Source organism: Protopterus annectens, chromosome 4.part0, assembly GCF_019279795.1.
Source record: "Protopterus annectens isolate FY-2018-M chromosome 4.part0, PAN1.0, whole genome shotgun sequence".
Lineage (NCBI taxonomy): Eukaryota > Metazoa > Chordata > Ceratodontiformes > Protopteridae > Protopterus > Protopterus annectens.
In genome coordinates, this window is record NC_056733.1 from 916,904,260 (window position 1) to 916,928,270 (window position 24,011).

General features: G+C 38.7%; 1 protein-coding gene across 1 annotated transcript in view; it reads left to right on the forward strand.

Annotated features, from left to right (window-relative positions):
• Positions 1 to 1,427: 1,427 nt before the first annotated feature.
• UNC119B (unc-119 lipid binding chaperone B) overlaps positions 1,428 to 24,011 on the forward strand; it is a 679,015-nt gene continuing 656,431 nt past the window's right edge. Inside the window, exon 1 of the mRNA XM_044068895.1 lies at positions 1,428 to 1,767. Within this exon, the coding sequence (XP_043924830.1) occupies positions 1,548 to 1,767 (220 nt within the window). The 5' untranslated portion in view covers positions 1,428 to 1,547. The remainder of the gene's footprint in view (positions 1,768 to 24,011) is intronic.

Consider the following 24,011-nt stretch of genomic DNA (forward strand, 5'->3'; position numbering starts at 1 on the left):
CTTAGTCACCAAAATAACTCAACTTTTATTCTTGATAAGTGCTTTCATGCACCAACCGGACTTCATCAGATCAACTTTTCAGTAACAGCTTTAACTGGAAGAAAACTAATATCTACATAAAAAAGCACAAAGCGTCACAAATCATGATTAACAACCTTATATGTAATAACGAGCCTAGCCTATAACCAAATGTTAGCCTGATGTAACACAAGTGATTTTATACAATGCAAAGTAAAATTAGAAACAGAAAGAGTACTAATAAAACAAAATCCAAATAAACTGAAGTGCAGAACTAACAATTAACTCCTAGTCTGTCTCCTGAAACTCTGTCTGGCATTATTGATTACCTGTAATCTTCAGTGATTTACAGGAAAATAATAAATAATCTAGACTCAGTGGAAAAATATGACAGCAAAATTTGGGAGTTTATACAAAATCATGGACAATGACAAACACATGCAGAGTGCATACCTCTCAACTTCTTAGAGCAGGAAATCTGGACAGAGCCATAAATAATGGGGGGGGGGGCACAAATATAAAAAAATAGGGACAGTTTTTAAATATTGCTTTTACAAACTTAGAAAGTTGATAAAATAACAGATTTTGCATTAGCATGGATTTTCTGAAGGGTATGAAGTTTGAAACTAAAATGTCTTATTATTATTTTCTGACTTCAGTCCTCAAATCATTTGCCAGTGATTTACTAGAAAACTAAAATTTTATGAGGAACAGACCAAAGATCTGGAGAGCTGAAAGGTATGATAGATAGGGAGTGTGTTTCAAGCATGTTGATGATGGTTAGTTCTACATAGGGACTACAGGCACAATAACACTGTTTTCCCTAAGGAATAAAAACAATCCCTGGAAGGGCGAGGAGAAACTAGTGAATGGGTGTGGGCGGGATGATGACGTCAGCTGTAGGCGGTGCGGCTTCTGCAAAGCGAGCACCTGATCTGCTGAATATTGAAAGGAATGAAAACTTTTCTTAGAAAGCTGGACAAAGCTAAAACTAATGGGGGGCAAACTAGGGACGATCTGAAATTATTACTCAGTTTTACTTAAAAAGTCAACAGCACAGGTTTTGCGACAGCATTCATCTTTTTAAGAATAAAGAAATACGAAACTCTTATGTCTGACATTATTGACTGATAGTAATCCTCACTGATTTACTGATTAAATATTTTAGGATGGACTGGCGAATATATGTGGCAAAATCAGGGATAGCTGAGATTGAGAGGTATGAATTTGCAAAGCAGTGTTACGTGCTAGCCTGTATTTTGATGAGGCGGTAAGCCCATGTTATATTACAGGAGATACCCAGAACACGGTATCTTTACCAGTAATGTAGAATTAAACCTTAAAATTTTACAAAATACCTATCTATTTTAAAACCGACAAGGGGCGCCCACAAGTTGTACGTCTGGCGCACTCGGCTGTGGTGACGGGTGCGCGCACGTCATACTGTGACCCCTGGCGTTGAGCCGTCCCTGTTTTCCATAGCTACCAGAATTGTGGTAAGTAACGACCATCTTTGAGAGGCGGTTGAAATGAGTAGCTCCAACGCCGTGGCTGCAGAGACTGGACTGGGCGCTCCAACCAAGGACGATAAGAAAAAGTCAGGAGGAAGTATGCTGAACCGTTTAAAGTCCCGGTTAGAAGGAGGTGGGCCCGAGTTGGGGGACTTCCGCCAGGTCACTGAGGAGACGCTGCGACAATTGGACACTATAACCCCCGACCATGTCCTGGCACTTTACAGAGTAACAGAAAGTAAGTGTGGGGATTCTGCTCCCGAGGAAAGATGGTGTGAAGTGCTACTGAAGAGGGTAGTTCACGGCCCTTTGTGTGTGGGTTAAGTTTAGTGGACTGCTGTGCATTGCATGTCAGGGATGCCACCTTTTCAAATGCTCAAAGTGGGACATTTTTTCTACAAAAGTCAGATTTTGCAAGGCAAAACATACCCACAGCCAGTACAAAGGACAGAACTTCACTTTTTTGCCTACATAAATGCTTATTCTTGTAGCGTTTTAGTTGCTTATTCTGTTTCTTATAATATTTAGGTGTTTCAGAAACAGAATAACTGTTTTATGCAACTATTACATTAAATATAGGAAATATGTTTGTCCTACTATCTCGGGACATTTGCCATTTTTTCAGTTTTTCTGCGGGACACAACTGCCCGAAGAGGGACTGTCCCTCGCAAAGTGTGATAGGTGGTAACCCTATTGCATGTACACCCAATTGTTGTATAACTGTGACAGGGATGGTATCCTAAAGACTGCCATCCATACCGTAAGGGCTACTTCTTAGTCCAAGCTCCATCACCATCAAAAGTGTTTTGTAATGCACAGAACAAACTACAACACCCATTTTGTATGAATCGCTTCCTGATTTCTCAGAATAACTTGTGCCCATGCAGCTCTACGGAATGCTTAAGTTGCATTTTATAGTATATCTGCCAGCATGTTTGAAATCAACTTGTGTTATTGGTCTCCTAAATGCGTTTAGAGTTGATGCAGTCTCTGTAGACGTGGCCGGGAGCAACAATCCCTGTCCTGCTGTTGAGAGTTATAATGCTGAAAGGCACTGTGCAAAGTTGGCTCTTTAATCAAAACCATCTGTTAGAGCTGATCAGTAAATGTTGGGTTGAGTGTTTGAGCTTTATTTTTACTTACCTAGTGAGCCCCTTTTGTTTGTGTTGCCAAATGTCATTTATTCTTCTTCTGTTTTAAGTTTTACAGCTGCTGACATCCTTCTTACCTTCTAGCTTGAGGAAGTCACCGTAACGCAAATCCCTTTTTCTCTTTGGCCTCTTTGTGTCACTATTATTCACATTTCTGTTGCCACCAGACATGTCATCTTTATTCTTGTAAATATATTGAACACTTGTCATTTTGTTTTTTAGTTGCTGTCTTGTTTCTAGCTGGTGTGTTGCAGCTTCGAAAGCACATTCAGCGTTGTTACTTTGTTTATAGCCAATAAATTACAGCTTTTTAAACACTCTGATATGCCAAAGCCATTTGTTTGTTGCTAATTTTGACATCCTCTTATTGAAAGCCAGTTTTGACATCTTCTAATTGAAAGCCATTTATTCCAGGAGATGTTCACAAGGCAGGATTTCTATGACTGTATGATGATTCCACCAGATCATTCCATGGATGGGAGAAAGGAAATTCACCCCGGGGATCACGTCAGTCGCCCTGCTAGATGGGGGTCCAGGGAAGTAAATAGTGTGGAAAGAAACAGCCAGGGAATTGTTATGGCTAGGCTTGTATAGGCCCTAGGGCTGATAGCCTAGTACCAACCTATGAACCTATTTAAGCAATACAGAATAGGCAGTACTATTGCACTACGATACAGTATTACTTTCATTAATTTCCACATCAGTTTAAAGTTAAAACATTTTCTTCCTTGGGTCAGCTTACATGATAGCCTAGTACCAACCTATGAACCTATTTAAGCAATACAGAATAGGCAGTACTATTGCACTACGATACAGTATTACTTTCATTAATTTCCACATCAGTTTAAAGTTAAAACATTTTCTTCCTTGGGTCAGCTTACAGCCTAACGAAGGAGGTTGCCAAGGTAGTAAATGTTCAGAACCAACTACCTTAGGGCGACTTGTTCTGTGGGAGGCCCATCTGTTAAGTCCTGGTGCTTCCCTTACTTTTGATCTCTCCTGCCTATCGGTACCTTAGGCCTAGCCTAACCATTCCAGCCTCCACATCTGAATGATAGATGGACATCCCCTTTCTGACAGGTGCACCCCATCCCTTTAGTACATATCTCACCATTTTGCCTTAATGTGTGGGTAGGTTATGTAAATGTTTTCAACTACCTCACCCTTTTCTCACTACAGATTCCTGTGGCCCATCCTGTCTACAGCCCAGATGGACCTGTCTCCCCTCCAGCTCTCTGTCTATGTCACTTCTGACCATAATTTCAGAACCCAAGACCCTGCTTGATTAGCTCTAAAGTTCCCCAGGTGGTATATCGTTTGTAGCATTCTCCTCTGGGTGCTTTAGAATGTACTGAAATGCTGAAGTTCTTTAAATGTTTCCCATCTCACGCCAGGAACCTCTAGCCATTTGACTTCTTTTGCACCCAGCTACTCAATTGTTGCTTCTTGCTGCTCCTTCACACTGAAAGTCAGCACTGCAATTTTTTTTCTATGTGGATGTCTTATTACCAGTACGGATGCTTATATTGGTAATGTCTGTGCTGTGAAAACAAACAAAAAATGATTTAAAGACTACTGTTGCTAGCATATATTTTATGGGCATTCGACTTGTATTGGCCCAGCAATTACTAGTAGTCCTAGTTTATGAACATGTGACATTGCCTTGGTCCAATAAGAGTGTGATGTGTACTTTGCCTCTTCCAGATCACATATCTGTACTCTTCTGCAGAATGACCATCACTGGATAAGGCATAACAGATTCACCTGATTGGCAAATGAAAGGTCTTTGTGAATGGTAATGGCGTAGTATCTCTTCAGTGTCCTGCTGCAAGCCTGTAGGTGGATTTTAAGTCACACATGTTTGTCCCTTTACTTCATAATTTGTCTTGGACCCTGAAATCCATTTCTTTGACATTGAGGCATCTCTTCAGTGTAATATTGTTTTTCTTTTGTTGGGTTGCACCAAGTCTGACCTTCTGCATGGCCCCATAAAAGAAATTAAAAAGTAGGCTCTAAACATCACATTCCCTTGCAAAATCTTTTGGGAGGGTTTCCCCACAATGCTTGCAGTACTTTGTGCCCAGTGAGATAACTCTTATCCCAAGTGCCTGGGAACTGCCTTTATCATCTCTTAAACGTGTTCCAGACTTGAAAATGATCTTGCCAAATTCTTCCAGTCCATTGTCTTGTTCAGCCAGTTCAAGGCTAACGAGTGATTCCTGCCGTTTCCTCCACTCCTACCAATATCCTTCCTCACCGTAATGTAATCCCAGATTTGCTCACTTTGAGTGGGCCATGCAACCTTCCACCATTGGGGTATTTTAGTTTGGGCAGTAATGGAGAACACGGGACTGCATAAGTCACGGTTAAGAGCACAGATGCCCGCATTGCAAACATCATTAAGGTGCTTATTACACACCAGTGGAGTAGTCACAACCCCCAGTAGTAGTTTTTTATTTTATCAGAATTTTTTTTTTTTTTTCTTGAACACCTAGACCTGATGGCAACACTAAATAAAGCTGCCATCTCGGCAGTGCACTACAGTTATAGTAACGACCGACAAGGAATACCAACCTTCCAAAGTAAAAGCTGGCCTGTTCAAAATTTTTCTTCCAATTCCACAAACAGGGACATTCTTCTCAACAATAAAAAGCATTGCACCGATATTTAAAATTACAGCAAAGAAGCAAACTAAAGGGTTATAAATAAAATATAAATATAGTTAATTTCAGTTGGGTTGCAAAAGCTGAATTTTTTATGTAATTTCTGTTTAAAATGAGTGGTGAACATTATGTTCATGTGTGTTAGCTTTTGTGGCTTCTGTTTTTAGGTAGGAGCATCCGCTTATTATTATTTTAATTTTTTATTGTTGTGAAGTTTAATGTAATGTTGAGTGCACCTAAATAGGTCCCTACAGATAGATTTCAGTAAGTTTTTGGAATCGTGTGTGTTCACCTTCACGTTGTAATTAACTGTAGGAATATTCTAATATTTGCGGGCCAGTGTTCTCCATTGTTGCCTTAAAATGTGTGGTGAGTCTTGTTGCCTTTCACTTTAATTGGACAAATATAAAGCTTTATACAGTTTAAAAAAATGATCATAATATAATAATTAAACCAGCAGATAAAGGGGGACCAGTAGTCTTTCTTTAAGAAGCAACTTCTTTCACATCTGAACAATTTCTGGCTCTGCTCTTGTACCAATCCAGACTAACCTACTTTCATCTTTCAACTATATTTCTATTTTATTTAACACTCCAATCTTTCTCTCTAATCATAATTAACATTATGATTCTATTGTTACTACTGTTGTAAAATAAAAAAAAAAAAAAATTTATTTTCTTGTTTTAATTACATAATTTGTATTACATAGTTAGTATTATTTGTTTGCTGTTAGAATTGCAACACCTGACCTGAGCTAATATCCTTGTAATATTGCTCTTTGCCTATATCATAAGTGTTTATTTTACATGTATTTCTATAAACATGCTTTAATCTGTGGAGCTTTTCTCCCCGGGCCTCCACTGAAAATGGACAACGATCCAGTTGGACTAGCCCGGTCAACAAATGTAAAATAAAATAAATAAAATAAATAGTGGTCCTGGACAAATGTGATTATAGTATGAAAATGAAGGAAATGTTAAGTGACCAAACTGTCTATAAGATAATAACTAAAAATCAAAAGGAAAGTCTTATTAAAAGATTGGATAATTTGTTATATGAATGTCTTTTATATAATTAATTTTTAGTGAAGAACCCCCTCATCCCTGTTATCCAAGGTATCCCTAAAATACATAAGGACCCTGAAAATCCCCCATTGAGGCCAGTAGTGTCAGGAAGAAATTGGATAACAGAACCCATATCTATATACATAGAAAAAAACATTGAGACCCCTAGTAGATAAGAATAGAACCATCTTAAGGGATACGGAACAATTTTTGAATGAATTGTATGATTCTTTCCAAACATATGACAAAGGTTTGAGCAATGTTAAATTGGTAACAATGGACGTTCGCTCTTTATTCACATCCATACCCAACAATTTAGGAATAAATATGTTGAGAGAATATCTAACTATGGAAGGCTCTTATGATCACAGTAAGATAGAGTTGATATGTCTTGTAATGGAGCAGATACTTAATGTATTGATGTTTGAACACACACTATACTTACAAAAAGATGGTGTAGCAATGGTCACTCCTAGCGCAAATAGCTACGCCAATTTAGTGATGGCATCATGGGAGAATAAATGGGTGAAAAATGAGCAGTGGGGACCAATAATATTTTACAAATGATTTGTGGATGACTTGTTCCTGCCATGGGAAGGGAATCGAGAAGAATTAGAGAGGTTATTTTATGAAGCAAATATTAGTACTAGTTTTCTGAGCTTTGAAACAAAAGTGTCGGGTAAAGAAATTTAATTTTCTTGATGTCAAACTTATCAAAAGAGAAGAGGGGGAGATTACTAATAAACTATATAGAAAGGACTGCTATAGAAACACAATTTTACATAGCAGAAGTATGCACACCGGACACATTTTTAAGAATGTAGTTAAAGGGCAGACATTGAGAGTTTCTAGATTAACAGCAAATGAAGAATATTTTGAGCAAGAAGTGGTAGACCTCAAGCAAAGATTTAGAGAGAGAGGTTACGCGAAAGAATGTGATGTTTTGGTAGGAGAAGGCGTCAAATTAAGGGACACCGTCGGTAAATCATATTTTGCCAGAAGGGTGGAAGATGATGTAGTTAATCAACAAGGAAAAAGAAAGGTAGTAAGAGTTCCCACACAATATTCCAGTAACATGTCCATTGTGACAGGAATAATAAAGAAACATTGGCCCATTCTAATGCATGATGCTAAGATAAAGGAGATAGTAGGAGAAGACCCTAGCTTCTCTTGTAAGAATAAGAAATCTCTAAAAAGACACCTATGCTATCCTAGAGGTGGTAAGGTAGAAAAGGAAGGAGAAGCAACTTCAATAAAAGGAACTACATGCAGAAAATGCAACCAATGTAAATTTATAGACACTAGCAACACTTTTTCGCATCCTGATACTGGCAGAATATTTACACTTCTGGAGCATTTCTCCCCGGGCCTCCGCTGAAAACAGGATCTGTGGAGCCTAGTCGGACTTTCTCGGTCAACAAATGTTAAATTAAAAAAAAAATTTAACGTACAGGCTACTTGCCACACTAAAATATTGTTTATATAGCTGTATGTGACATCTGCTTGAATTTTTATGTAGGTAAAACTAAAAGGGAACTCAGATTTAGGATACGTGAATATCTTCTACTAATTAGAAATCGGAACCTTACAAATGCTCTAGCGAAGCATGTTAAGAATACAGACTCAGGACATGCATTTAGGTTCCAAGCAATAGAAAAGATGGAGGAAAATGAGAGGGGGGGGGGGCGCCACTAATAATACAGAAACATCAGAGACACACTGGATTATCAGGCTAATGGCTGATAGAGCCTCTGGCCTTAATGAGATAATTCCCCTAAAATCAATACTTACAAACAGACCTTTGGCTAAGTAGTATAATTGTTTTATGGTTATTTTTGTGTATAAATTTTAATGATTATTCAAGGCTTTTGGCTAGTATTTATATGTACACTATTCAATGTAATATATATTCTGTATTTTTATGCATTAACTCATTAGTTTAGTATGAACTAGCAGTTAATATATATGCAAGTAGTATCAAAGTCAGTAATTAGTGGATGTTTTAGATCTAATGAGCATAATTAGATAAGCACTGCAAGATGCCAATTAAGTAATTTGAGTTAATTGAGTTACCGACCTATATAGGATGGGCTTGCAAGTTCATATTTTATGTAAAGGTCTGAGGAAGTGCTGTGTGAAGCACTACAGAAGCGCTTACCGACAATACAAGCTTGTTTTTATCATATATTGCGTTTCTTCAGCCACAGGTTTGGATTGTTGATATACTTTATGACAATATTTTTCGTTTTTGCAATATCTTAAAACCCATTAATACCAACCTTAATCTTAAAGAACTTTGCTAGATTTGCTCACTTTGAGTGGGCCATGCAGCCTTCCACCATTGGGGTATTTTAGTTTGGGCAGTAATGGAGAACACGGGACTGCATAAGTCACGGTTAAGAGCACAGATGCCCACATTGCCAACATCATTAAGGTGCTTATTACACATCAGTGGAGTAGTCACAACCCCCAGTAGTAGTTTTTTATTTTATCAGAGTATTTCTTTTTTTTTCTTAAACACCTAGACCTGATGGCAACACCAAATAAACAAAGCTGCCGATTTCAGCAGTGCAATACAGTTGTAGTAATGACCGACACCAAATGACTGTAGGATAAGGAATACCAACCAGCAAACTTACAAAGTAAAAGCTGGCCTGTTCAAAATTTTTCTTCCAATTCCACAAACAAAGACATTATTCTCAACAATAAAAAGCATTGCACCGATATTTAAAATTACAGCAAAGAAGCAAACTAAAGGTTCATTATATATTTAATTTCAGTTGGTTGCAAAAGCTGAATTTTTGATGTAATTTCTGCTTTAAAATGAGTGGTGAACATTATATTCATGTGTGTTAGCTTTTGTAGCTTCTGTTTTTAGGTAGGAGCATCCGCTTATTATTTTGATTTTTTTATTTTTGTGAAGTTTTAATGTAATGTTGAGTGCACCTAAATAGGTCCCTACAGATAGATTTCAGTAAGTTTTTGGAATCGTGTGTGTTCACCTTCACGTTGTAATTAACTTTTGCGGCCCAGTGTTTTCCATTGTTGCCTTAAAATGTGTGCTGAGTCTTGTTGCATTTCACTTTAATTCTTTACTTTTAAAACATTTTTCCATTTTTTGCAAGTGACATGGGAATATAATGTTCACTGTAATAGTGTGGATAAAGTTTTGCTCATTAAATCTGTCTGGCGACTGTGTTTAGAATGTTAAGGCAGCAGCATGCTGTTATCTATCTACGCTACTGACGTAACATTTTTTAACTGTCGTATAAAGACCCTAGCACAGACTAGCATTCTTTGGTTTGTGAAAATGTTGTACATGTCCTTCTGCTTGAGCTGACTGAGTTTGATCATTAGCTGTCATTTGCAGTCTCTGTCTTTGCTGTTCTTTGTGAGCACTAATTTTATGTGACTTAAATCTGTTTTATTAATGTCTTATGCCGCAGTATGTACAGCACAGACTGAATCGACATAGTCAGTCTGATCAAATTGTTAAAGCTGTTTGGCAGGGATTGAGCTTAATATTTGCATGTTGGTTTTACCTACATGATAAATTCTTAAACTAGCAGTTAACTGAAGAGTTTTGCTGCCGGGTAATGCTTGGTGTTAATCAACATTAATTGCAGCGCTTAATTTTGTTTATAATAGTTGTCTTCAGTGCAGTGTTTTTAGATCTGGTTAAGATATCATTTCTCAAATGGGGAACCAAAGTAGGTGTGAAACATTGTATAATTAAAATACTAGTTGTTTGGTATTTGAAATTGTGGTGATATGGAGTGAATATTTCATTGTAGATCATAGTGTAATAGTGTGTGTTTGGAGGGAGGTGTAGTTATTTGCTTATATACATTTTTGCAGCATTTTTTTATAGGAAAGTTTAAGGAAGGCTGAGAGTCTGAGAACCTGTGGTTTGGGGTGTAGTATAGGCAGACTGCCATTACACTGTTTTTTTTTTCTCCAGTGTTTGAAGAAACACAACCTTTCCCTGGTTGGCTGTTTATTATCTGTCATTTGGACTGCTTACCTTTTAGTAATCCTGCCTCTGCAGTTTTCTTCCTGGGGCTTGTTCCTCCCCCACTCTAGCTTGCTCACGGTAGAGCACGTGGTTGGGTTCAGACTTTGCTTTTCCATCTACTCACTTTTTGAGTGGGCTCTCACTTTTACAGCCTTTTTATCACTGTCCATTACAAAATGTCCTCCCCTCGCCATCCTTTTAACTCTTGTCATCCACAGTTTCTGCTGTGTTGTGCATTGTTTTGTTTGTTAGTGTTTACTGAACTGCTGTGTACCTCTCCATCCTTTTAGCTCTTGTCATCCACAGTTTCTGATGTGTTGTGCATTGTTTTGTTTTAGTGTTTACTGAAGTGCTGTGTAGTTCTCATTTTCCTTATTGCATTTATTTTGGCTTTGGTTTTATATCTGACTTGTGGCTGTGTTAATACTACACACACTCAATAGCCGTACTTTACTGAAATATTCCCTTTCACCCTAAGAAGTATTTGTGTCCTGTTTCTCATCATCGTCATTTTGACTGTGTAGACTCGAGTCTGCCATACATTTATAGTCGTCTCTCTTACCCACCATGTGTGATTCTGTGCCGTTTCTCATTACCTGCCATGGGCACGTAATTTCCCTCCTCTGTTTATACCCTCACGCTTGTACTGCTGCTCACAATCGAGCCCTTTGTTACATCAGGGTTACATACGTGTATATTTTTGATCTTGCGTTGCTTTACCTTTCAGTAATCCCTTTTGCTTCGCCTCTAGCTTTATCCTAAAGTGCTTACTACTACGTACACTCTTACTACTACTTACTCTTATTCTCGATCTGCCTTATTTTTTGTTTTAAAAGAATGTCTTTTGTAAATACTGTATATACTGTCTTATGACAATTTTCAGTTTTACTGTATTTGCTGCAGTCTTATACCTGCTTAGTTAATCATTCATGATTTAATCCCGTTTCCCTGTATTTCATGTCTTTGTGGCTCATGTCATACATAAAAAGGATTCTTGGACCATAGCACCTACCCAGTTAACAAATAAGTTAAATAACATCTTGCATCCATTCTCTCTCTCACTTCCTTTTTGTTATAAATCCCTCTATTAGTTCTTTATTAATAATTATTCATTTGTTTATGCAGTGAATTAGTGAAGTGGTTTTAAAGATGTGGGCACAACTTGGGCCACAAACAAGTGCACATATTTGTAGTACCTGCTGGCTCCTTGCTAAACTGCAAGAGCCCATATAATCAACATTAGTGCTTGGTTATTCCCCCCCCCCCCTTCCTACTGGTATCTGGGGTGACTGCGGTCAGCCATTGGACTACTGAAAGGTAATGCTGTACTTTTTAAGAGATCTTGTGTCTCACTCTATAGGCGTAATATGTGGAATGCTTTACATGATGTGGTGAAATCATGGCCAGATCTTTTCCAGCCTACAAGTTCACTTATAGCAGGGTCAAAGTACTGATGTCACTCTGCCATCACCCAAGTTGTCCTTTTCCCCTGCGGCTTTATCTCGGCCTATAATAAGCAGCAGATAACTGCATTCTGACCGCCAGCTGTAGTTATCTCATTAGTAACATGCTGGCTTCCTTCTCCGATTTCTAGTGAATGCAAATACTGTTTTGTAATCGCCTTCTGATTCTCCATTGCTGATTTTGATTGAATGACGTGTACTGTAGTATGTCCTGAACCTTGTAATCAATATTCTTTTTTTCTGCATTTTTACAAAATGCAATGAAAATAAAGAAATGTCATGCAGTAGGTGGATTGGGCACCCTAAACTGGCCATAGGTGTGTGTGTGTGCTTGCGAATCTGTGGTGTGGAAGAACACCTGTGGCAGAGCTAGCCACCCGGTTTTATGAACATTGGTTGTAGATGATTGTTGTGTGCAAAATGGGGAAAAAGGTTGTGGATGGGTGGTTGGATTCATATGCATTCTGTTGTTACTCTGTTTTGAAAGTATGTCTGTGGCTCAGAAAGGTGCTGTTTTAACCCAGTCCAATTACCTATCCTATAATATGTGGGACCCTGTAGGATTTCCGTATTGGATTTATTGGAAGACTAACATTTTGGTTCTCTTGTTGATCGACCAGCCTTACTTAACAGTCATACCTGCAGTCACTTTGTCTTGGATGTTATTGCCACAAATTGGCCTGACAAGATTCTTAACCTGCTAGTCTGGCCCCATCTTTAGCTACCAGTTCATAGTTGTTACTGAATGGTCATTGAAAAGGTCGCGACCTGCTTTAACCCATATCTTCAATAAAAACTTGTATTCTAAGCATGAGAATGAATATCTTATTAACCTTTTTTGTGTTCATTGGGACTTCATTTTTTTCTGACCCCTGGAATTCATTCTGTGCGCACACCAGGTTACAGGATCTTCCGTTGAAAAGTATGCCCATGTAAATGAACCATAGATGACCTTTGTACTAAGCATCTTCAAGGGTGGGATATAGTGAAGTCTCTCCTGATAATGATACACTTTTTTTATCTACCAATCATCTTTACAAAAGAGCCATGCTTGGCGATGGACAGTTCCTTCTTTCCAGTCCCGTGATATCCTCTCATTTTCACTTGTACAGCAGTATAAATGGGTTTGTTAATACCGTTGGTGATTGATTCTTGTCGTCTACCTTCTGTTCTGCACACACCCACCGCATTTCCAAAAGATTTGTTCTTAAGGTGGTGCATTTTGCAGCTGCTGGTGTTGGTAATTTATACATCGATGTTCACTTATTTAACCTACATTTTCAGCTCATCTTTGTCACCATTATTTGCTGCCATTTGTAGATATTCTGTCATTACCGTACCCAGCCTAGTTAGTGCATCTCGCAGTAGGCTCTCTCCATTCTTCCTGCATTACGCTGAATTCATTGGAAAAGCAGTTCCTGCAAAACTATGGATTGCAGTAATGTGCTGTACTTTTCCCAAACCCACACTTGGCTCACTTGCAAGCATTCAGTATTCCATTGGTATGATATCTTAAAAATTTGAGTAATTAAAATATCGACTACATTTCAGTTGTTCACTCTGTTCAACAGAGTGAATGTCACCCATTTAGCTATATAGTGTATGTGTAGGTGGCATGGGATTTGTTAAAACCGTGTCAATCTGACCTGAACTGTGGAGATTTTTATAACCACTTTGCCTTGTGTCATCAATCACTATGACTTTGCCCTAATTCGTCACCGACACTGAATATAATAAAAAGAAACTTTGCATACTGAGTGCATAAAATGCACAAATGCATTGCCCAGAAATGATGGTACCATCCCCAGAAAGAACCAGTGTACTTTTTTTTTTTTTTTTCTTTAAGTAATTTGCATATGGCCATTCAGAATACATCATTACCAGAAGATCATACATGAAACGACCAGTGGTACACTAAATGCTTTTAAACTAACTGATGATCTGACCCTTGGTACAGTGATGTAAGAATGCTACAGAAATATGCAAGACTAAAAAAAGAAAAACCACCCAAGAGACTGCCCATTTATAAAGCCCTGGTCAGTAGGCCATGTACATGTATATTGCATCCCAGTGAAATGAAAAAAAAAAAAAAAACATAATCCCAAAAACTAAAATTGATGTGCTGATCTGGCTAGGGTGATACACATATCTTTCTTTTATTGTAGGATTAAAGAACTTGGCTTGTAACTGAAGGCTTCACTATTGGGCACAAAACCTTTTCATAAACTACAGTACAAAAAACTTCGTATCACACATGGTTTCTCTTATTCCATGTACACTGACACCCCAGTGCAACATTACACAGCTCCAGGGGACATGCTTTGTATTACTGCCCACAAACCATGAGTTGTGGGTTGCAGAGATGTGCTGCTCTGAGGCAGGCTGTATCTGACTGCATACAGTCAAGTCACTGTGTTATGAGTTGCCCTCTGAAGTGGGCTGTATATTACAAAGAGCATTTTGTTTCATGTTCCTTGTGTTAAGGCAATGTTTCCCCATGACATGGGCTTTGTATACATTTTGTTTCATGCTTCTTGTGTTAAGGCAATGTTTCCCCATGACATGGGCTTTGTATACATTTTGTTTCATGTTTCTTGTGTTAAGGCAGTGTTTCCCCATGACATGGGCTTTGTATACATTTTGTTTCATGTTTCTTGTGTTAAGGCAGTGTTTGCCCATGACATGGGCTTTGTATACATTTTGTTTCATGTTTCTTGTGTTAAGGCAGTGTTTCCCCATGACATGGGCTTTGTATACATTTTGTTTCATGTTTCTTGTGTTAAGGCAGTGTTTCCCCATGACATGGGCTTTGTATACATTTTGTTTCATGTTTCTTGTGTTAAGGCAGTGTTTCCCCATGACATGGGCTTTGTATACATTTTGTTTCATGTTTCTTGTGTTAAGGCAATGTTTCCCCATGACATGGGCTTTGTATACATTTTGTTTCATGTTTCTTGTGTTAAGGCAGTGTTTCCCCATGACATGGGCTTTGTATACATTTTGTTTCATGTTTCTTGTGTTAAGGCAATGTTTCCCCATGACATGGGCTTTGTATAAAGTTGCTGATTCCTTTCTTTTGCTGTCCGTTGTATAACCTTGACAGCCTCCACTGTGGGACATTCAACCCCATCATTACTAGTTGTAGCAACTGTGTGCATGCAACAGCTGTGCATGTGTGTGCATGCATGCAAGTAAATGCTTAATGTAGACATGTGCTGTTACATGTGTAAGTGTATTCCCTTTAACCTTCAGTGTTTGCACTCCTGTTTTTGGGTATGCCTTGCACTGCACCATATTCAGCCATGGTCACCCTTATGGCTGGGTCGTACAGTCAGTAGGTAGAGCTCTGGAATCCCATTGAGGTGTCATGTCCGGCGCCTTTGTACATGGGCGGTTTCTGAATGGCAGTGGCGCTGTTATTTATGCTGTTTGCTATTAGCGTAAACACTTGAGCAGTAGTTTGAACTTCAGACTTCTAATTCACTTTGTGAGTAGCTGAAAGTTGATGATTGGTAAACTGAAAGTACAAAGATGCTTTGATCTTACTTAAGAATTAGAAATTCCAGTGTAGTTTAGGTAACTATGAATGCTACTGCGGTATGTGGCAGTTCACTCTGCTGGTAATGCATAGAGTGACCATTTCTAGAGGTGCAATTCATTTTTAGAATATATCCTTTTAAGAGAAATTTGTTTTAGTCTGGCAATTTAGGGAAGCAGAGGGATGGTGAGAGAACCTCCAGAAACATAGCAGTATTCCAAGCAACATGTTTTATCACAAACAGAATGACGCCTGATTTATTTTACATTTCATGTCATAGTTGCAGCAGTGCTGCGGTAGTGTTGTCGCCTCACAGTAAGACGTTGTCCTGTTCGATTCTCAGCTAGAGCGTCTTCTGTGTGAAGACGTGCGTGAATGGGCGTACCTTCATTGAAGGTTGTGCGTCAGGGCCGGCAACTCGGCACGTAAAACTCTACTGCCAGTCATTAGTGGACCGGAGTTCCGCTGTGGTGACCCCTAACCGGGAAAAGCCGAAATACAACAACAAAAAAAGTTGCAGCAGTGCAGACGTATGCTTATTGTAAGGGGTTTGAATGTTGTACTGCAATCCAGTATAAATCCCTGAGGCATTTAAAAAAATTCACATTGAAAGCATTTTTTTGTAATTTTCTTACTGATGCCGTTAGCCATTGTTTATGGGAACAAAGTTTTTCTACTTTTTACCCTTTTTCTATAATAAGTTTAATAAATATGTTTTGAGATGCAAGTAGTGGTAGAAGGCATCAATTTAAACTCACTATTGTGTTCCAGTTTGAATGATGCATCTGAGATGGATGCTTATAAATGTATCTGGACAAAAATTGATGTAATGAAAATCCATTGAATTGGTTAATACATTTAATACCAGTATGCCATTTAGATGGGACTTGTTCAGATCTTAATTGCCTGGGACTACCTAACCAATTTCCGAGAATTACTTTTAGTTTCATGTAGTATTTGTTATTCATTTGTGTTATCCCCAAATCTATAGCAATATAGAACATTTCTGTTTTGTTTTAATTTCAGGCAGAGTTTTATTTACTTAATTTTGATTTTGAATATGGCCTAGTGGTTCTCCATCTCTGTGTCAGCCGTGGCGATTTTTTTTTTTTTTTGTTGCATTGAATTTTTTTTGTTACATTGAACTCGCTGTGTACTGTCAGGAACCTTACAGGTTCATAGGTAGATACTAGGCTATCGGCCCAAGGGCCTACGTAAGCCTAGCCAACAAGGTTCCATGGCTTACGCCACCCAAGAAAGTTTTCCTGTGCCACTTGTAACATCAGTAGAAGTTTGTTGAAGTTCTCATGGTTTTTGGGTTTGGACCTTATTTGGCAGGCTTAAAGCATATATAAATCATAATGTTCTGCAGTTCTATTACTGCACACCATACAAGTAAACTATAATTTAGTTTAACTTTGAGAGAAGATTGTATCTGACATTTTTGGAAAACCACAGCTGTCTGTGCATGTTTGTATGCAGCTGTATTTCACCAGCCAGCTTTATTAAATGCTTTTTTTTTTTCTCAGTTTCTTGGGCTTTTCTGAGTCAGGCGAAAGATTACATTGAACAGTCAGACAAGATAAAAGCAAGTTTTTGTACTGCTAAAGAATGTGCTACAGGATTGTTGGAAGAATGTTTGCTGGAGTAATTGTATTGGGCAGACGGGATGCATTAGCAAGGACAAATGTGGCTTGGGTCTTTGCCCACAGATTTTGTGAGACATTTCTGGGAGGGTAAGTAATCCTTTTTTTTTTTTTTTTTACTCATGGTTAAGTATAGACTTCTTGTTGACAATTGTTCAGTGACAAGAAGGTTCAGGATGTAAAACATCCGTTTGGAGAATGGGATAACGTATGAAGAGAACAGTGAACAGAAAATAATTTTACCAAAAGTATAGTGACCTGATACGGAGGTGGAGGGTAAGTAATCCTTTTTTTTTTTTTTTTACTCATGGTTAAGTATAGACTTCTTGTTGACAATTGTTCAGTGACAGGAAGGTTCAGGATGTAAAACATCCAGTTGGAGAATGGGATAACGTATGAAGAGAACAGTGAACAGAAAATCATTTTACCAAAAGTATAGTGACCTGTCATGGAGGTGCAGGAAGTGAAACATAGATGTGTTGAAGCCCCTACTGAAATCAGTAGCTTAAAAAAAAAAAAAAAAGCTTTATGTGAGTGACATTTTTCAAAAGTGCGTTCATACTGGTATCCTGTGTACAGGTGTTGTACACCCCAAGAGGGTGCCTGACGAATCTTTTGGGAATGTTTTCCTTGCAGAATATGCAATGTGGTATACTACTTTTAATCTGTTCATGCATGCAAGTTGTTGTCATCGGAATTAAGAAACTAAAACAAAAGGTGTGGATATTGGCTGTAGTGCATAGAAATATTTATCACTCCGTACTAGTCCTCTGGTCTTATCAGCTTAAGATTGTAAGGCATGACATGATGGCATTTCCCTAGGTTTAGGGTAGTGGGAAGGGAATACACAGGCTTGAAGGGATAGCGATCATGTACAGAAGAGAGAGGTTTGTTATATTTACCTTGAATTTGAGGAAGCTTCAAAGGTTAAAACAGTATTCTCTATCTTGCATTAACAGAGAAACAAGTTCCCTCATTTTGATTTTATTTGTGAATATTGGATGTGAACAGTTTTTCAAGAATGTAATCAGAACAATCAGTTAATAGTGTACATGTAGTCACTGTATGCTTAAAAGGATACAAACTGCTGTTCATTTCACTGAAGGGCCAACAGCTGGAGTACGCTGCTGTAGGTAAATCTTTTATACCTACAGTTTTGATTCTTTATTCCATTTGGACATTAAGCATGCTGAGTGCGAGTGCTTGTTTGTGTGCAGTAATATATTCCATATGGAACCATGGTGTTCTTGTCAGTCAAGCACAGGATTTCGCTTGTATTATGCTTGCTTGTCCATATGCATTGTATTACTGTTTATCCTTTAGTCTGGTTGTAAACCCCAGACTTGTGCCTGAAAGGAGTTCACTTGGATCAGTGTCGTACCCGGGTCAACATGTGCATTCAAAAACATAAATATATTGAGATCAGTGTCGTACCCTGGTCAACATGTGCATTCAAAAACATAAATATATTCAGTATTGTTTTCTTTGTGACACACACGTGTTTTAAGAAAGTAAAAACTGCTTTTTTTCAGTATATATAACTATGCCACTGTTTTCAGTATATATAACTATGCCACTGTTTTCAGTATATATAACTATGCCACTGTTTTCAGTATATATAACTATGCCACTGTTTTCAGTATATATAACTATGCCACTGTTTTCAGTATATATAACTATGCCACTGTTTTCAGTATATATAACTATGCCACTGTTTTCAGTATATATAACTATGCCACTGTTTTCAGTATATATAACTATGCCACTGTTTTCAGTATATATAACTATGCCACTGTTTTCAGTATATATAACTATGCCACTGTTTTCAGTATATATAACTATGCCACTGTTTTCAGTATATATAACTATGCCACTGTTTTCAGTATATATAACTATGCCACTGTTTTCAGTATATATAACTATGCCACTGTTTTCAGTATATATAACTATGCCACTGTTTTCAGTATATATAACTATGCCACTGTTTTCAGTATATATAACTATGCCACTGTTTTCAGTATATATAACTATGCCACTGTTTTCAGTATATATAACTATGCCACTGTTTTCAGTATATATAACTATGCCACTGTTTTCAGTATATATAACTATGCCACTGTTTTCAGTATATATAACTATGCCACTGTTTTCAGTATATATAACTATGCCACTGTTTTCAGTATATATAACTATGCCACTGTTTTCAGTATATATAACTATGCCACTGTTTTCCAAATCTGAATGACCAGAACTGTGAGCTGCACTTAGTTCACTTGCTGCAGGTTGTATCAGAATTATCTGTAGAAGGTATGTTTCTGTGGTATGAAAGTATGTTTAAACTTTTGATATTTTCCTGTGAATCAAACGAGAAGAAAAAAAAATGAAAATGTAAGGAATTTGTAATAAAAGTGCACCTCCCTGCTGCTGGGACAATGCAGCTGTATTATCTTGTATGTGAAACATATGATATGCCCACCTCCCTGCTGCTGGGGCAATGCAGCTGTATTATCTTGTATGTGAAACATATGATATGCCCAGTAGTTGTAGAGGGAATCTGTCACTCCTTAAGTGAGGAAGACTAGGGACAAAAACGAATCTAGAGATTCTTTGGGATAAAGATTCGCAGAATTTTGTTTGGAATGTGTGTGGGTCCACTGAGTACATAAGTGACCCACTGTAGGTATTGGTATGGTTCCACTGAATGCTTGAGTGATCCATGCGAGGTGTTTGTATGGTTCCACTGAGTACTTGAGTGATCCACTCTAGGTGTTAGTATGCGTACATTACACACAGGTGTATGTTCGTACATTGTTACCAGGCTAACAAACTGGGGGGGCTGTCTAAGCCTAGCCAAATTTTCCAAAAGAATAATGCCCTATATCCAACTCTGACACTGAGGGCCAGGCATTTATAACCTACTTCTGTCATAAAGGGACAGGAGTGCCAGCCCGGTACCATCCCCTGGTCTAGGTTGTGCTTAAACTGGGTAATAGACTAGCTCAGCTTCACATGCGTCTCCTATGAAACATCTGTCTCTTCAGCATGGCCTGTTTAAATAACAGACAAAAGTCAAGTCCCTAGAACTTTTATTTGTGGTACTCTTTGACTTACAAATATGCAGGAGATTCATAAGTGTAGGGTTTGCAGGTGCCTTTCAAGACCGACTTGGATCACCCCTCAGCGGTCTGTAGGAGACTGCGTAGAGGGAAAGGCTTTAAGTGCTCTGCATAAGGCAGGTTTGTTACACTTTTTTTGTATTCTTTTTGTATGGAACCTCTGAGGTTGCTGCTCTTGCGTCATATGCCTGGTTAGGGAGCATTGTACTCTATAATTGGTCTGATAAGGGTGGACTACAGTAGGATAATTACTTTTTGGACCAAGATGCTATGGCCATACCTGCCTGTAAGTTATCCAGTATAACATTTTCTCACCAGTGTCGCCTACGTGGTGGTCGTAGGTAAGTCCACTGTCTATGTGCATACCCAGATCCCTGACCACTGGATCAACTTAATTTAGAGGTGTATTATCACATGGTAACTAGCCAGGATGGTTGACTTGCCAAAGGGTACAATTTTGCATTTCATAGCACTGAGTTTTAAGACCGTGGCTTTGGCAGCATTTATTAGTCAGAGATAGACCTTCTTGAAGAATGCTTAGAGTTTGCAGGGGAGTTGGTGATAACCCCCAGCTTGCAATCATCTGCAAACTAAGACCGCTATAAAACTTCGACATTTGCTTCCATTTCAGAAAAATAGATGCCAAAAACAAGTGGGCCAAGTACCGAGCTCTGGGTTGCTTCACTAGTGACTGGCCTCTTGGTGGAGGTGGCCTCACCTATTTTGACTTCCTGGGTCCTATCAGTAAGCCAGTTGGCTGTCCAACAGGTAAAAAGGTTTATACCTAAATTTGTGAGTTTGTCTGTGCTTGAGTGGGTATTGTATCAAAATCCTTGGCCAAGTCGAGGTAAGCTGTATGCACTGTCTTGCCTTCATCCAGTGGTTTGGTGACCCTCTCAGAAAGGTCCACCAGATTTAATAGGCATGACCTTCCTTTGAAGCCAGACTGTGGTGGGTGCAGCATTTGCAGGTTATCTGTGTCTTCATTTTTCATGTCCATGATTATTTCCATGGAAAGACTTCTGGGCCTGTAGTTATCCAGATCAGTGGTTGGATCTCCTTTGCGCAGTGGAATGACTGTAGCCATCTTCCATTCCTTGGACACGCAACCTGACTGTAGGCTGCAGTTGAAAAGTGATTCAAGGGTATATAGAGTTCATGTTTCATGCTATTAAACATTCTCTGATGTTATCTGGGTCCTTCAGTGCAGTGGTTTTGGCTTTGGAAAGTGCATGGATAACCTGTTCCCTAATAATGGTTGGGAAGATAGTGGTATGCATTTCCTTTTTTCTTTCTGGGTGATGTGGGGTGAGAAATTTGAGCTGCACATGTCAGCCAAAAGGTCAACAAGGGCCTCTGGTTCAGGGTGGATAATGCCATTTACAAGTTCTGCACATTGTTTTGCATTTCCCCTTAGGTTATGGACATAGCTGTAGAAGTTATTTTTTTTTCTTCAGATTTAGCATTTGAAGTATTAACTCCTCTTATCTGCCTGTTTAGATTGGTCAGGGGGCTTGTAGTAGGTATGGCTTTGTTCAGGGGGCTTGTGGTAAGTATGGCTTTGTTCAGCCTGTGGTAGGTATGGCTTTGTTCAGCCTGTGGTCAGGGGGCTTGTGGTAAGTATGGCTTTGTTCAGCCTGTGCTTGATCAAGACTGTTTTTCATTGGTTGTAGAACTGGTGTTGTGATTCCACCATTTTGTTGTAGAAGTGGTGTTGTGATTCCTTCAAGTGATTTTGTCTTATTCTTAGTATGAGTGGCCACACCTCCCTCTATACAGCTATCAATATGGCTGTGCAGAGATGTTGTAAATAGCTCAGCATATGCTATGGTGTGTACTGGGTTTGGGGGTGCTTGGAATTTAGCCAATGTGTCGCTTAATAGAGAGAGGTTAGCCTTGGAATAGTTTCTAAAGTTTTTGATTCTGCTGTATTCCCGGATTTGATTTTTATTTCAAGTAATACTGATGAGTGAAGAAATTACATTGGGTGAGGAACATGGGCCCCCCAGTGTTTGTTAGTACAAGGTCAAGGATGTTTGTACCCTTGGTAGGAGAATGAACCCAACTGTTCTACGATGTTGGTATTAACAAAGTTTAGGAATCACTGGGCCTGTGCATTAGAAGTGGTGTAGGATTCCCAATCTATAGAGGAGTAGTTGAGAACCCCCATGAATGTCCGAGAACAGTGAGGGACTCTAGTACATTGAGATGGGTAGTATGCGTTTTCCTAAAACATGGTAGAGGACATATAATTTGTAAGGATATGGTACGAGGCCCTGCTTATGGTGAGTTGCACATAAGAATTCCAGTGGTCATACACTTTATAACTAGTCTGGACGTGAGGTTGGTTTTTAAAATGCACTGAGACTCCTCCTTTAGTTCCCTCCTGTGCGGTAGCTGGTGTAAAGATGTGAAAGGTCTTGCCGTGATTTTAAACCATGTCTGTTACTGCACAGGTGTATACACTCTCCAGGGAGAAGGCTTGCAGAGAGCGGTGTTTCTCTGCAAGACTTCTAGCATTGAGCAGTACCACCTTCAGGTATTCCTTCATAGGTTCAGTTAAGTCAGGAGGTTTATCAGTTTGGTGTTGCGTATAAATGGCATGATGGAAGTGGAAAAGGTCTTTGCCAGTATCCAAAAGCTTTGAGGGGATAAGTGCAGACAGTCCCCGGCAAAACAGATGTGGCATCTTTTGTTACATAACTGACACTTACAGCAGCTTTCTCTCTCTCACAACTAGCAGGTGGGCCTGGAGTGGTGCTGGGACAGTATGTCATGTGCTAATGTTCTAAGACACGAGCTGCAGTGGTACACTGAGAGGCTGATGCAGCGACCACATGATGGATCTGATGAAGCTACTTGCGAAAGCGCTTATCCTGTTATATTATTCATATTAAAAGTGGAGATTTTAATTAATTCGTGCACCGCTTGATTTTCTCACTTTCGCTCAGTTCCTCGCTTTATTTATTAGATTTTACACTTTTTTTTTCTGTGAACTTGAGCGTTTACCTGCCCTATTGGATTTATTTTGTTATTCTATCATGCTAACTTTGACAGATACTGCTGCATTTTAGGATGGTATTTATCAAGTAGTGTGGTGATGATGCGATACTTTCATCCATAAATCTGGGGAAAATATTGGTGAAGAACTTTTGCAGCAACATTGTTGAGCTTTGCACTTGTGTGAGCACCTGTGTGGTACCTTTTGAACTTGTACTCCTGATTGACCCATGTTCTGATGTTACTTTCCTGCTTAGATACACTACTGATATGCTGCTAAAGGAGGTTTACTGCCAACATCATTTATCCCAAAAACGGGTCTGTATTACATCTTCTAACTTCAAAAAGTTTGAACGATGTAATATCGAACTTAAACATCCGAAACCTGAAAATAGCGAAGCCACGGCACATCTATTTTTTTTCCCAGGGGAAAAAAAATCAGTGGGCCGTTTTCAGGGCTTTGCTGTTTCATCTGCTATGGTGCTATCTTGGCGTTGGTATATTTAAGTAGGGGGGTATGGGGGGTACTTTAGTTTAAGTTTTAGGTTGGAGGGTTTTTTTTTTTTTTTTGTTAGGGAACAGCAATCTTCTTTCTGTTCGCTATTTTGATGTTTCGGACATTGAAGTTCAATATTACATCATTCAAACATTTTGAAGTTTGACAATGTAATATAGGCCCCCCAAAAACGCATGGCGGTTAGTTTCGAACATGTGGCACTAGTAGCTGGTACAAGGTCCTGCAGCCATGTTATCACCTTGCAGTCAAACCTCTTTGAAGTGCTAGACTTTATATATTTGTTTTTATTGTCCATGAAGAATGCTTTTG